This window comes from Empidonax traillii, unplaced genomic scaffold (genome assembly GCF_003031625.1).
Source record: "Empidonax traillii isolate 1590-97213 ecotype Southwest subspecies unplaced genomic scaffold, ASM303162v1 scaffold320:size708019, whole genome shotgun sequence".
Taxonomy (NCBI): Eukaryota; Metazoa; Chordata; class Aves; order Passeriformes; family Tyrannidae; genus Empidonax; species Empidonax traillii.
Genome location: NW_020955513.1, coordinates 614,518 through 628,690, shown reverse-complemented (window position 1 = coordinate 628,690; position 14,173 = coordinate 614,518). Strand labels below are relative to the sequence as shown.

The 14,173-nt window shown below is 40.1% G+C and overlaps 2 protein-coding genes across 5 annotated transcripts; one reads left to right on the top strand and one right to left on the bottom strand.

Moving 5' to 3' along the window:
- Nucleotides 1–474: 474 nt before the first annotated feature.
- On the bottom strand, nucleotides 475–4,810 carry LIG4 (DNA ligase 4). Its single transcript, XM_027891343.1, has 2 exons — nucleotides 4,722–4,810; nucleotides 475–4,120 (listed from the first exon to the last, which is right to left on the bottom strand). The coding sequence occupies exon 2, from the start codon at nucleotides 4,104–4,106 to the stop codon at nucleotides 1,371–1,373; it is 2,736 nt and encodes a 911-aa protein (XP_027747144.1). The 5' UTR covers nucleotides 4,107–4,120; nucleotides 4,722–4,810; the 3' UTR covers nucleotides 475–1,370.
- A 60-nt stretch (nucleotides 4,811–4,870) lies between these two features.
- On the top strand, nucleotides 4,871–12,697 carry ABHD13 (abhydrolase domain containing 13). 4 transcript variants are annotated; one of them, XM_027891347.1, is made up of 3 exons: nucleotides 4,871–5,016; nucleotides 6,671–6,702; nucleotides 11,499–12,697. In XM_027891347.1, exon 3 carries the CDS (start codon nucleotides 11,534–11,536, stop codon nucleotides 12,545–12,547), a length of 1,014 nt encoding a protein of 337 aa, XP_027747148.1. In that variant the 5' UTR covers nucleotides 4,871–5,016; nucleotides 6,671–6,702; nucleotides 11,499–11,533; the 3' UTR covers nucleotides 12,548–12,697. The 4 variants fall into 4 exon arrangements, with proteins under 4 accessions (XP_027747148.1, XP_027747146.1, XP_027747147.1 ...); XM_027891345.1 differs by having other exon boundaries at nucleotides 4,873–5,016; nucleotides 6,667–6,702; XM_027891348.1 differs by lacking the exon at nucleotides 4,871–5,016 and adding an exon at nucleotides 5,162–5,317 and having other exon boundaries at nucleotides 6,667–6,702.
- Nucleotides 12,698–14,173: the final 1,476 nt, after the last annotated feature.

Genomic DNA, 14,173 nt, shown 5'->3' with positions numbered 1-14,173 from the left:
GAACAGCGAGACAGGCACAAGGCAGTACCCTCACCAACAAATGGCACAGTCCCACCATACAAGCCCCACCCAAGATGAGAAAAGCAGGCCTGGTAACAGCAATATGCGGTCAGTGTTTTTTACATTTTACCTATTTAGTATATTTCAAATAATAAGGGAGCTCCAAAGACATTAACTATAGGAGATAACAATAAACTTCTTTCCAATTAATGTTCTGGAACCTTTTCTAATTCTTTTTACAGTAACTTTTGTATGAACATGACCACAAAAAGCACTGAAGAAACAGGTCAGCTAAAAACTGATTCAGTGTGATCTCCCCATCTGTTTGGTATCATTACTGACATAACAAGAACTCAGGCCTCAACTCTTCTCCCCTCAAAGTTAATGCATGAATTGTCTAACAGTAAAATCAGAAACTAAGTTTTGTGCTTTTCAAAAGAATTATTGCTTCCTGAAAATAAATACCAGGCAGACTTTAAAAATAGATTTTATTTAGTAATTAAAAAATATACATTGAACTGGATATTTGGAAATTAATCCTACATTACTAAAATAGCTTAAGAAGCATTATTTGAAAGATAAACTGATAGCTGACTGTAAAAGCCTAGCCCTGTTGCACTTCACAGTTTAGCTTTAACTGTAATAAGCACAGGAGGTTATTAGTTTTTAAGTAACTGATTTGTATTTCATACATATATAGGTCATTATTAATTCATTAGCACCTCAATCAAAAGTTTAGGTTATTTATAAAGGTTATTTATCAAAGGTCATTTACAAAGAAACATGGGATCTTTGCAATATCCTAAAATCAAAGTGCTTCTGAGGCTGTGCAGTGCTCAATGCTAAAACCAATGTAAACAAGTCAAAATAGTACAGATTAAGTTTATAAATTACCAAATTCTGTACCATACGGAATACACGCAAAACACATCAACAAAAACACGAATGTGACTGCAAATTGACAAATAAACAATAGATAAATAGTAAAATCTCCATAAAATGGTAAATTATTGTCTCCATTTTGAAAAATGGAGGCAAGCATTGCTAACAGCTAGGACAAACTAGCCAGTTTCAAACATATTTTATTTATGTAAAATATCAAATCTCTCCTGAGATCTGTTTATGCATTAAAAGGCTTACATTATTTATCTTGTGGTGGTTTTTATTCCTCCAACATAGATTAGCATCCTCTTGCTTCCGCAACACTATAATTAAAAGCCTTCCTCTGATTTCAGCAGTATAGTGTTATTCTTTAGCCAGAGCCAGCTTTAAGCAGACATGAAAACACACAAAAAATTTAAGGCAGCCTCATAAAATCTGAGTCCAGTCATTCCAACAAGATTGCCTTTGCTCCAATCGTAAAAACTACTTTAAACTAAGTACTGATTTTCATTCTTCGCGACTCCTTCCTCCACTGACTCTGTTACCCACAGCTCAGTTACAATTTTGAATTTTTTACCAAATGTTCTCCTGAGTGCTTTCATCTCTTTTACCCGGGAATGATCTTCTCCTATAACAACATGGGAGACGCCATCTGCAAGGTGAGAGACTACTTTTGCACCATAAAAACGGAGCTCCAAAGCTCTAATTGATAGTGTTATGCCAGGGATTTTGCTTTTAGGCTCATTAACAACAGCGTAACAGTCCACATAAATAGTGTTTCCTCTGAATATACTGAGCTGACAATTGTTCCATGAATAACGTTCTTCTATCTCTGCAATTACGTCCAAAGGCATTGCTTTATTGTTTTTCACTCTTGAGAACACTTCCTTGAGCTGTGCAACATCTGTGTTTGCTGTGTAGCTGTCTCCATAACAATCATACTCACGAGCAAAATGTTCTTTTGTGTCAGGAGACATGTGAATCATAAAGGCTGGTTGCCAAGGCACCAGCATTTTGGTTTGAAAACATTGAAGGAGCCACTCTGCCCTCACCACATCGTATTTGTTGGAAGCAATGATGTTTCTCACTCTGACGTTCTCAGCTCCTGCAATGACACAGTAAGTCTCTGGCCCCGGGTTCTGTACCACACTGCCACCACATTCGGCTATTCTGCTTTCCAGCTCAGACTTTGTGTATTTCCCTGTTCCTGTCATAACACAAAACTCAACATCTTCAAATACATTTGAAACCTTGTTTACACTAGAAAGATCAGGAGCTTTAAATTGCTCAGCTATTCCAATTACCTTCCTCACCTTTGAAACAGTTTTCCTTTTTTTCTCATGTGGCTCATCATACTCATCTATATGAAGGTGCTTAGATGCCAGTTTCCCTTCTGCTTTGCTTCTGAGATCTTCTAACATGTCTGAAGTCATGCACTCATACCATTCTTTATCCTCTCTTATCTTCTCGATTCGGGGGAATCTCAAAGTACAGTCAGTTTTGTACATATCACTGTCAACAATCTCGGCTGCCTTGATCTGAACTATGACAGAGTTGCAAGGTTCAATGTACATTTCAGGTTTTTCAGTTCCACATAAAATGTTACAGGGAGGGTCCTTCCTATGGTAGGGCTTCCAGTATTTAGCCAGTTTCAAGCCTAGATCATACAACTCCTTCATAGTATAGCCAGAGCCAACACGACAAATTGAGTGGAAAATGGTTGGTTTTTCATTTGGAGGGGGCGTCTCTGCAATAGCGCACAGAAAATGAGACATCATCCCACCACGTGACCCCTTACCCCAGTAACCACCAACAATTAAAAGGTCTAGCTCATCCATCAGTCCATTGACATATTCTGGCTTGATTTTTAACCAGCCTTCCCCGCGTTTGTCAGGTTTGTAGGTGGACATGGGATCTTTCACCATAATCCCTTCCTCTCTGTTATCTATTGCTTCATTTAAAGCATCAATTACTTCTTTTCTTGTTCTGGCACTTTTCTTATTTACAATATGAATCCTGCCCTTCACCGGGGTAAATACACTACTTAAGATTTCGTATCTTTTGCTTAGTACTTCGTGCCCCAACTTCTGATCGTTAACCATCAACACGTCGAACACACAGAAGCAGGTCTGCAGATCAGAGTCCTCCACCATTCTTTTTATGTCAAATTTGTTTCCTTTTTGCATAAAGGTTTGCGTCTCAGGATTGTAAGCCATCATTTCACCATCAAGAATGCAATTTTGTATATTGCTTTTAAATACATTATGAATAAATGGCGTTAATGAACCTTCAAGGGGTGATGCACCAAACTGCTGAGTATAGTCAAACCCATTTCTGGAAAAATATTTATACACATCCCCATCTTTGTGCATCTGCATACGCTCACCATCCAGCTTGGTTTCTATGTAGAATACCTGGTTATTCATTTGTTTCTCGATTTGCTGGACATCTGCAATGGCAGCAAGCATTGGTTTAAAGGCAGAAAACAACATGATAGAAACATCACTAAGTGAGACAGAGGGATCATGCAGCTGTATGCAAACTTTTTCCAAATCAGTTGTGACGTTGTGTAATTCAGCAGCATCAGGATGAAAAATGGAAAATATAGTTTGTTGACTAACACCAAGCTTTAGATCCTTTATAATCATCCGGATAAGCCATTTTTGTTCCAGTGCTGTGCTCTGGGTAATTAACTGAAGAAGGCTTTTCTTTAACTGACCCTTGTTTTTCGCAGCATTATTACTAGCTATCGCATCTAAGTGTTCATTGACTTGTTCTATTGTCAGTCTGCCTTGTTTTGGGCTCCTAGGTTTCAGCACAAAGTATGCGATCATTGCAAAATCTCCAGCGTCTCCACGTGAGCCCGTAGGTGTTCTGTAATTTAAAAGCTTTGCAGCATCTTTTCCATCTTTTGGTAAATGAAGCAGTTCAATATACAGCTTTGCAAGCATAGTTTCTTTAATTCCATACGCCATCCTTTCTCTTTCCAGCTGTGGAAGAATAAGCCGCATAGCTGGGTAAAAGGAATCTGTGACATCTTTCTCTTTTTGGTGAAGTGCATCATGGAATTTCCTCCAGGAATCCAGAAAATCTTTAAAATACTTGGTTTTCTCCGGACGAGATTTACACTTCTGTATTCGCTCCAGAGTAGCGCACAGATCTGCAAAAGGCACGTGAGAGGCCACTGTTTTTTTGGGAGGCTGCGACACAGGTGTGGAAGCCATCAGTCTGCTTTTCATTAAGAACAAAAAAAAAAGTATATATTTTTAGAGAAAACGCCAGCACGTTATTCCAGAAAAAAACCCATCTGTAACTACTATTTACCTTTATTTCTCCTTTTTCGAACTAAGATTTAACTGTTATCTTTACTTAAAGGCCATCAGCTGGTACCACTGTCCTTAGTTAAGGGTCACACTCAGCAGTGGGGCTGCGACACTGAAACACCGGCATCACCTACGCAGGACTGACTGCAAGGCAGGAGAAGGCAGCGCGCTCCCCTCCCGTTGGTGCCCAGGCAGGAGCTGTCCCTGCTCGGAGAACGATTTCCTCCTCCACCCCGCCCGGGAACGCAGCCCGCCCCCCGACACGGCCCACCCTCGGCCCCCGTCAACCGGCCGCTCCCCGGAGTCCGGGGGAGCGGTGTCCAACGGGGCCGGCACCGCTCCCGGTGCTCCTCCCGCGGAGAGGGACCACACCCACCCACCCCACATCCCTCTGCCACATCCCCCTGCCACGGTCACGGCGGGGGAGCGGACACCTCCCGGGGGGGGCACCTCCTGCTCGGCACGGGAGGAGACAGCGGGGGCGATGGAGGCGCAGCCACCCCGGGGGAGACTTACGTGGGGCCGAGGATACCTGCAGTGAAGGGCTGACACCAGCTACCCCCGCCCCGGAACAGGAAGAGAGCCCGCTGACGTCGCGCTCCTCCCCCGGGCCGGGGCGGGGAAGCGCTGGCGGATCCCCCGGTGCGGGAAGGCGGGGAGAGAAGGGAGAACGGCCGGGCGGTGACCTGGAAGCGGAACCGCGGCTGCGGTGACTTCCTGCCTCGGGAGGAAGGAGCCGCGGTTGAAGTTGCGCGTCGGGGTCTGCGCTGGCCCGAGGCACCGGCGGCGGCCGCCCGGGAGGATGCGGCAGGTGGGTCTGGCCGCCCTGGGGCCGGTCCCGCCCCGCGGGCGGGGGGCGCTGGGCAGGGGGAGGCGGCGGCCGGCCCCGGCCCCGGGAGGCCGCGGCGGGGCGGCGGGGGCGGCGGGGGCGGCCGGCAGGTTTGGTTGTCACTTTGGTGTTGGGGGTCTGTCCGTGCATAAACGCGGCTTTTTCCTGGGAGCGGCTGGCAGGCCGGTTCTGTCCCCGCGGGTGCGCGGCTCCTGTGCCGGCCTTTCGGGACGTGGCTCCCGAGGAGCTGCTGCGTTGGCAACGCCGTCAGAAGTTCCTGCAGGTGCCTTCCTGCGGAGCCCCGGGAGATCTTTAGCTTCCTTGTAGCAAGGTCTTGGTCTACTGTTTGTCGCCGCTGCCGTATGGAACAATTCCTGCAAATGGGGATGCTTGTAGGAGGTGGGGCTGATGATGATAACTTTAATGTTCTTGCTGTGCCAAGTGACTGTATTGGCAAGGCTGAACCAGGTGGTTGTCTTAGGTAAAAAAGAAAATAATTTAACATGCTTGTGAAATACTATGTTTTAGAAGACTGTGCTCACTGGAAAACTAAGGTTGTAAGATAGCCAGCCTCGGTTAGTTATTGTTTTGGCAGGTTTTTATCCAGTATCATCATTATTCAAGACATGCCTCTAAGGTTCATTAAGACTTGTTGGTTGTAAAAGGAGGTGTAATAGGAGTTAAGAGTGTAATAGAGTGTAATAACTTTCAATTATGAACATGTGCAACATGATGCAGAGTTGTGAAAATTCCCTCTTTGAAATAAGTAGGACAAGTGGTTTGTTGATTTTAAAAGGCAGAGCCCTTAAATGTGTTATTCTTACTGTGCTTGTTAGGAGTCAGTGCTTTGCTGTCATTTTTCCTTTTTCTCTTTTCCTTTCTCTCCATAGTACTAAGGAAGTGTATTTTTCCTGTCTTGTAGGTTTGTAGATTGTAGCTTGTAAGTCTTCTGTTGGATCAGTTCCCGTCTGAAACCAAATTTTTATAGTTCAGGACTTAATATTCCTGTTTGCAGGAGTCTTCTGAATAAGTATGAGTAAATGTAAAGCTTGAGCAAATCTTATCTGTGTCTGGAGCAGGTAGAGTCTAGGAGAAGGAAGTGCAGTAAAAACCAACAGATGTCTTTAGGTATTTCTTAAAAACACAGAGAAATAATCTGATTTTGTTTGCAATCTTTTGGATTTTAAAATAAACAGTGAGTGCTAAGACTTAGCTCTTAAATGAGGAAGCAGCCATTAAACACCTGATTGTGCTTCTTAGCACTAACTTTAAGGCTGCTCATACACTAAAAATTAGTTTTAAGGAGACAGTGTAAATCTAGCATAACTTAATTTTTATGCACTATTTATATTATATGTGTACTGTGTGTTTAGTCCAGGACATTTTGATGTGATTGTTGAACTTCATTGTAAAATGTTTTCAGGTTCATCGCATATTTCAAACAAGTGTTCAGCTTAATAAGTGAAGCATGAATATGAAATGCATAATTTCATCAGTAAAGCAGTTGTAGTTCTAGGGGGTTTGGCTGTTAGCATTTCTTAATTTTCTTACGAGTAACTGAAGACAAACAGTAAATTATGTGTGTAATTCAAAAGTGATTTCACTCAATTCATAAATGGAATTGTCTTTCAGGCAGAGATGAAGCCTGGGAAATCATCACATCTAAAGGTAAATGCTTTATAATGTGATTGGTGTATGAAAATGGCACTTTTAATATTAAAAATATGGACAAAGACAAAACAACAGAATTCGTGACAGATACAAGAGTAATTTCAGCTGCCTTTCAAAATGAATGAAAAATTGTTCACAAGTACTCTAAGTATGCACTTGAGTTTTTGTGATTTTTCAGTCAATAATGGCATTAACCAATTAAGAATAGCATTAGAGCAAAGCAGAATATTGTTAAAGTACCTTGATCATAAAGACTTTATTTTTTTCTTTTTGTTGCTGTAAGTGATTTGTGTTTTCTGTAGTTACCTAATTATGAGATTTGTAGCTCGTCTGATAGAACATACAGGTCTGCAATAGCTCCTGGACTGTGGATTCAGCAGTGGAGATGTGTAAATACAGGTGTATGTGTATATCAACATAGTGTATAGCCCTCTGACATAACATTGAAACTCATCACATGCAAATTTCCTTTCTGTTTTGAGGGGCAGTACAGGTATGTGGCGGTGTAAACTGAACTAGTCTTTAAGCCAAAGGTACAGTACCAGTCTGGCTAAGTCTTGCTTTCATTAGGTCAAGCTTGAATTTGGCTGGATTGCTGTTCCTGCGTGTTAATGATTTCCACAGTAGAACTTTATATTTCAGTAGTGTCTTCTGCTTGTCTTTGAAGTATACAAGCATCATCAAAGAAATACTTGTAGGAAGCATCAGGATTCCCAAAGGCTAGCGTTTCTAATGCACATTATCAGAGGGACAGGAGGAAATGTGAAGCACCTGGATTCTAGAGGAAAGACCTCTAATCACATTTGTGAGTGAGAAAACGCTATGAGAAGAAAGCAGAGGAACTGAGTTTACATAGTCTGGAGGAAATGAAGGTAGATTACGTATTTGGAGCTTAATGAACATTGAACTCAAGGTGAAGAATTTAAGTAATAAATGTCCCTTCTTCTTAAGTGTATTAGGAAATATTTTCCAGTAGTAAGAGTAGCTAAGAACAAGAACAGCATATGTAGGAATTAATGTTAACATAAGAGTTAGTTAAGAAAACATCTACCAGATAGAACTGTATGGTTCTGGTGTTGTTGACTATGTTTGTCACAGACATTGACTTTCATGACAAGTTTAAAAAAAAATGCCATTATTCTTGTTTACATAGCCTCTAACTTAGTTTAAATAATCAGCAGGTATAAAATACTGTGAAAGCTGTAAAATGGGATGTGACTCCTTGTTATAGGAAAACTTTTTTCAAAGTCATTTGCAAAGTTACAACAATTACTTGAAATACAGTACCACAATGCAATGTTCCTCAAAAAAATTTTTTTTAAATTTTTTTATTTAACCAAGAATGAGTTCCAGAGAATTAATGTTTTGTCTAGGATATTTAGAAAGAAAACCTGTAGAGAAACTTTATTTCCCTGTCTGATACAAAACTTCTACTACCTTGCCACTGGCCAGCTAGCTGACTTCCCTTGGTTCCCATGTCTCCATCTGTAATACTTGGGTGATGTTTCATGTTATCTCTTTAGAGAGGTGTAGAGGCAATATAACTGAGATAACAGTAGAAGGCGATATAACTGAGATAATCCTGTTAAACAGCCATAAAAAAAAAATAACTAGTCATACTTGCATAAGACAGAAATCGATTAAAAACTTCTCTTTTAGGAGACATAAAGGTGTGCCTGCTTCTCGGCATAACTGGAACATCAGACAGTTATGGAGCAAGTCCATGAGTGGTTCTTGTAGTCTAGGAAGAGAAGCAGTCTCTCTAGAATGAGGGACAGTTTTGTCCAGGTAGTGTGTCTTCAGTGTTTCTTAGTTTAACCTGGTCAGACATCAGAGTCTAAATACATTGCTCTCCCTTTCCTATCCCCCTCTCACACCTTTCCCTGACTATTCTGGCTCACTATTAGTCACAAGAATTAGAGATACAGGAGAACTGTAACACATGCTCTTCATACATCAACACTGAGTTTTTGCATCATAAGATGTTACATTGTAAAGTGTTTAAAAGGTGTATAACTTCCCATCCAGAGCAACAGGAGCGGGAAATGAAGATCAAGAAGAGAATTTTTTTATCTGTGTGTTGTCTTGCAGTATATTGAACAGTCTGAAATATCATACACTTTGAGCAGTCTTGAATCTCATACACTTCAAAAAGTGCTGACCTTATCTCATTGAAAATTACTGTATTAGCTTACCCTTTTTATTTCTGTCCTTCAAGTGGAAATTTGGTTCTATTTGTGTCATGATCTGCTGTTCAGATCAAATAAGACTGAAAGATCTGTTGCATTGGGCTCCATGGAAAGCATGGATTGTAGCTTTATTGAGAATAAGGTAGTATTGGTTTGGTTTAGAGTCTCTTCTAGGCCTGTGTGTTTGAGAAACCATCTTTTGTCTCTCCAGTCATCTTTCAATTGTTATTGGAAGGAAGGGGGGAAGAACCTAGGAGAAACTTACATCTTAGTTCTCTAGCTGACAAATCTTGCAGTAGGATGTGAAGTATGAGATATGGGCTGATTCAGGCCTGGAAATGAATGGAACTAGTGAAGTTTATCATAATTGGGAAGAAAACTTTAATGGTAATGTAGTTGTTCATTAGTGCAGAGTACTCCACTTTGTTCAAATGTGTACTGAGTGTGTAACATTTGTGGCCATATAGTTTTCCCTTTTTGTTAGCTACTGTGTTTTGAGTTCTAGCTGTAGGATGCATGGGTTTTAGAACTCCAGTAGCAAAGTTTATTTTTATATATATATATCTCAGAAATAATCACACAGCAGCAGTATCTCAGTAATATAACATTTTGATAATATTAGCCTACTAAAATAAAAATAGAAGCAGTGTACAAATGAAACTAAAACCAGCTGTATCAGTCTTCAAGCAACAGTCCTTAGTGTATATGGCAGTTTTGCAAAACTTTATCACTTCAAGTGAGATTTTTATTACTTCTTTGTCTTTTATTAGTTTTATGTGGGTTTAATCATGGGTCTCATACTCTTTTGAATGTCTTGATGAGAAAGCATTTTTGGAGTCTCGTTTTTAAGGAAGTCAGAAAAATTTTGAAAAACATAATAGATAAGGAGAATGGTTTTACTTTCTCATTGTCAATGATCTTATAGTCTTGAAGTGGAATGCAGGAAACGTTTGTTAACTTCATTAGGAAATTCTCTTAGAAATTGAAGTAGCTACTTTATATGTCTCCAAATTGCTGTGAGTTCTTTACTGGAGAAATGGATCACAAGAGTTAAATTTTCTTATAGACAATATTTTGTGCATACCTGGATGTGGATGTTAAACATGAGCTTATAAATAATACAGGAAAACAAAGCTGGGATAACTGCTCTTTTAAATTACTTTGTATTTCACCAGTTTTATGTATTTAGAGTAGATACACTATATAAAATCTTAATGACATGTTTTTGGTTATTATGTGAATCTTTAGATGTAACAGATTAGTTTTATTTTGGATTTATTTCTAATTATTGCATAAAATAGTTATAGATGGCAGTTTTTCCTGGTCAGATTGGTTGCTTAACATATCTGTGGAACACAAAAGCTGTGGCTGCAGAGGTCACTGGTTATCACTTGATCCTACTAGGATGGCTGGTGCACAATGCTTGGATGCATCTCTGCATGTCAAACTCCTTTGGATTTAATTCAGATTCTTACTGCATTACATCATCTCAGGAGGTTATAACTTTGTGTCTAAACTGTAATTATTATCTGCTGTATGACTTAGTTTTGTTAAACAAGTAAGCTTGTGTTGTCATTCCAGGCAGTGTGGCAACTGAGTAGTGTGCTGTAGTTCTCGTGTAAGTGTGGCAGTTTCCATATTCCATATTCCACTTGAGCCCAGCAGTAAATACTGTGAGAGATTATATGTATGCTGGGAGATGTAACTGTCTCTTATAACTGGAAAGAAGGTTTAATCTGTGGTCATTAACATCACTCTCCTTGTTTTATGCTGTATGCATGTTTTTGTCTTGAGTCTGTTTTCATGTTTGGTCCTTTCAGCAGTTGTGTTTTTCATTAATCAGAGAACAGCGTAGTTAGCTGACTGTTTTCAGTGTCTTGTGTGATGATACAATCTTCCATTCAGCTAAAGACTTAATATGAATTATTGATCTAATAGTGGAAAACTAGCATTACAAAACAGAAACAATCAAAATCTAGCAAAAAAAGCTGTCACAAATGGAACAACGGTGTGATATCTTACTATAGAGGAGTCTCTTCTGACCACTTCACGTGTTGCTCTGTAATCATGGTTGATTGAGATGCCGAAAGACAGCCACTGACAGCAGAGCCAGGATGCATGGTGAGCCTCCACTGGCTGCAAAGTGATTGGGCACAGGCTTATTGAATGCTACTTAGCAACTTAAAAATAAAGGCTATTTTTGTTTGTGTTCTGCGTTTTAGAATTACTTATATAAGAAGCTTTGACAAACTGGTGGTATGGTCTGTGTGGTTGTTCTCTTGGTTGGTATGGAAGACTGAGGGGAAAGCATAAGTTACTATGGTCTCAGTCAACCAATTTTCTAGTGCTATTAATGGATTTTGCTGAAATACTGTAGATAGGATTTTGAAGAGTTCTGAAGCCTTTCCTTATGATTGCTTTTCTGCTTGTTTTACAGAGTCAAATGGTTTCCAAAAAGGGAGTTTGCCACCAAATTTGATTTTTATGCCCCGATACATTGACTTGCCATTAATCTTCTGCAAGCACGAATGCTTACATTGCATCGTTTTTCTTTTCCCTTTATTTATATGCATACCTTTGGCTTTTTTTTTTTTTTTTTTGCAGGATTTACTTGAAGTAAAAGATCACTGACTTCTACAATGGAAAAATCATGGATGCTTTGGACCTTTGTTAAAAGATGGCTACTAGCTTTGGCTTCCTGGTCTTGGAGTCTGTGCCGTATTTGTCTTTTACCCCTGATAGTGACTTTCCACCTGTACGGAGGCATTATACTACTTATTTTGATATTTGTATCAATAGCGGGTATATTATATAAATTCCAGGATGTGCTGCTTTACTTTCCTGAACAGCCCTCTTCATCACGCCTTTATGTTCCTATGCCTACCGGTATACCACATGAAAATATCTTCATCAAAACCAAAGATGGAGTTCTTCTCAATCTTATCCTGCTGAGATACACAGGGGACAATGCAGCTTATTCTCCAACCATCATTTACTTTCACGGCAACGCAGGCAACATCGGCCACAGGTTGCCAAATGCTTTGTTAATGCTGGTAAACCTGAAAGTAAACTTGATTCTGGTCGATTATAGAGGGTATGGAAAAAGTGAAGGAGAAGCAAGTGAAGAAGGCTTGTACTTAGATTCTGAGGCTGTGTTAGACTATGTGATGACTCGGTCCGATCTCGATAAAACAAAAATTTTTCTTTTTGGCCGTTCCTTGGGGGGAGCAGTAGCTATTCACTTAGCTTCTGAAAATTCCCATAGGATTTCTGCCATCGTGGTGGAGAACACCTTTCTTAGCATCCCTTATATGGCCAGCACTTTGTTCTCTTTCTTTCCAATGCGATATCTTCCCTTATGGTGCTACAAAAATAAATTTCTGTCCTACAGAAAAATCTCTCAGTGCAGAATGCCTTCTCTCTTCATCTCTGGGTTGTCTGACCAGTTAATTCCACCAGTTATGATGAAGCAACTTTATGAATTATCCCCAGCTCGGACTAAGAGATTGGCAATATTTCCTGATGGAACTCATAATGACACTTGGCAGTGCCAGGGTTATTTCACTGCACTTGAACAGTTCATCAAAGAAGTAATAAAGAGTCACTCCCCTGAAGAAATGGCGAAAACATCATCTAACGTAACAATAATATAATTGATATTCTTCTTTGGGGTAGGGTGGGGGGCGTACCTGCACTGTACCTTGATTTGTGATAAGTGGTAAAAGAATGTCCATTTTTAAATGTATGTCATGTCTGTACTTGCCTAAAGAGTGAAATTAAACTTGGAAAGGTCTGATATTTTATTAAGGTGTTCCAGATAACTTTTACATTTGCAGCATTGTAAATGAACCATTTTATGTCTTTCTCATACTTTTTTGGTATCTCTGTCCCTAAATTCCATTTCTTTGATATGTACAACAGATGCTATTAAAGGAACTTGCTACAAAAGTAGTACAGAATGTATTAGTTTAGAACATCAGGAGGCTTTTCAGTATTCACTGCTGTATGTGTGAGCTTTTTGGACAGCCATGGTTAGCACAATGATTTGTTGCTTCTCTTAGAGTTTATTTACAGTGTGCCATGCATGAGATTAGTATTTTATTCCTTGAAATTTTATATTATGCAAAGTGGGAAGTCTTTAATGTGCTAAATAATATAAAACAACATTAATGGTAGAGTATACATGCAGGTATACTATCCTGGGTTATTATTAGTTTTTTATGGTTATGCAAACATATATATTTCAAACTGCAACTGAAAATGGTAAAAAAAAAATATTTTCCCTGTTTTCATTTTACTATTTTTATTATAATAGTGCGCAGAGAGTTGTATGTGCCTAAACATCACGACTTCAGGATTTTACTGAGGCAATTTTGCTGTAGAAAATAGAAGTAACCTTCAGAAAGACAGCAGTGCAGTCTAAGCTCCCTTCTGCCTCAAGCTTTCCTCACTGATGTACACGCAAACTATTTGTTACTAGTAATCTGCTTGTGCATTTTGAGGTGGTATTTCTCAAGGTGAAATGGGTGGTCATACATACAAGGTAAAAGTAGGTATCTGTGTTAGTTTTTTAGGCTGGTAGTTAAATATATGTGCCCTTTATTTATACCTCCAAAAGAAACAAATTCAAATAATTATCTGCCATCAGTTGATTAGAGATTAATATATACAGTCGTTACAATAAGGATAATAAAAATGAGCAGGTAGTCTAGGCAATACTATTCTTGAGAGTAGGAAGGCTCTGCAGATACTGACTGATCAATGGTCCAAAGTCAATGGTATGAGATTCAACAAGGCCAAGGACTGGGTCCTGCACTTGCATCACAACAAGCCCAGGCAGCACTACAGGCTGGGGGAAGAGTGGCTTGAGAGCTGCTCAGCAGAAAGGGACTTGGGTATGTTGGTCAACATCCAGCTAAGGATGTAAGGACATAAGACATTACTGTGTCCAGTTGGCCAAGAAGGCCAGTGGCATCTCGGCCTGTATCAAAAATAGTGTGGCCTGAAGGACTAGGGCAGTGAATGTCTGTCTGTACTTGGCACTGGTGAGGCCACACCTTGAGTTCTGTGCGCAGTTTTGGACCCCTCATGACAAGAAAGACACTGAGGTCCTGGAGTGTATCCAGAGAAGGGCAGTGGAGCTGGGGAAGGGCCTAGAGGGCAAGTCCTGTGAAGAGCAGCTGACGGAGCTGGAGTTGTTTAGTCCGGAGAAAAGAAGGCTCAGGGGAGATCTTACCGCTTTCTACTACCTGAAACGAGGTTTTAGCAAGGTGAGTTTT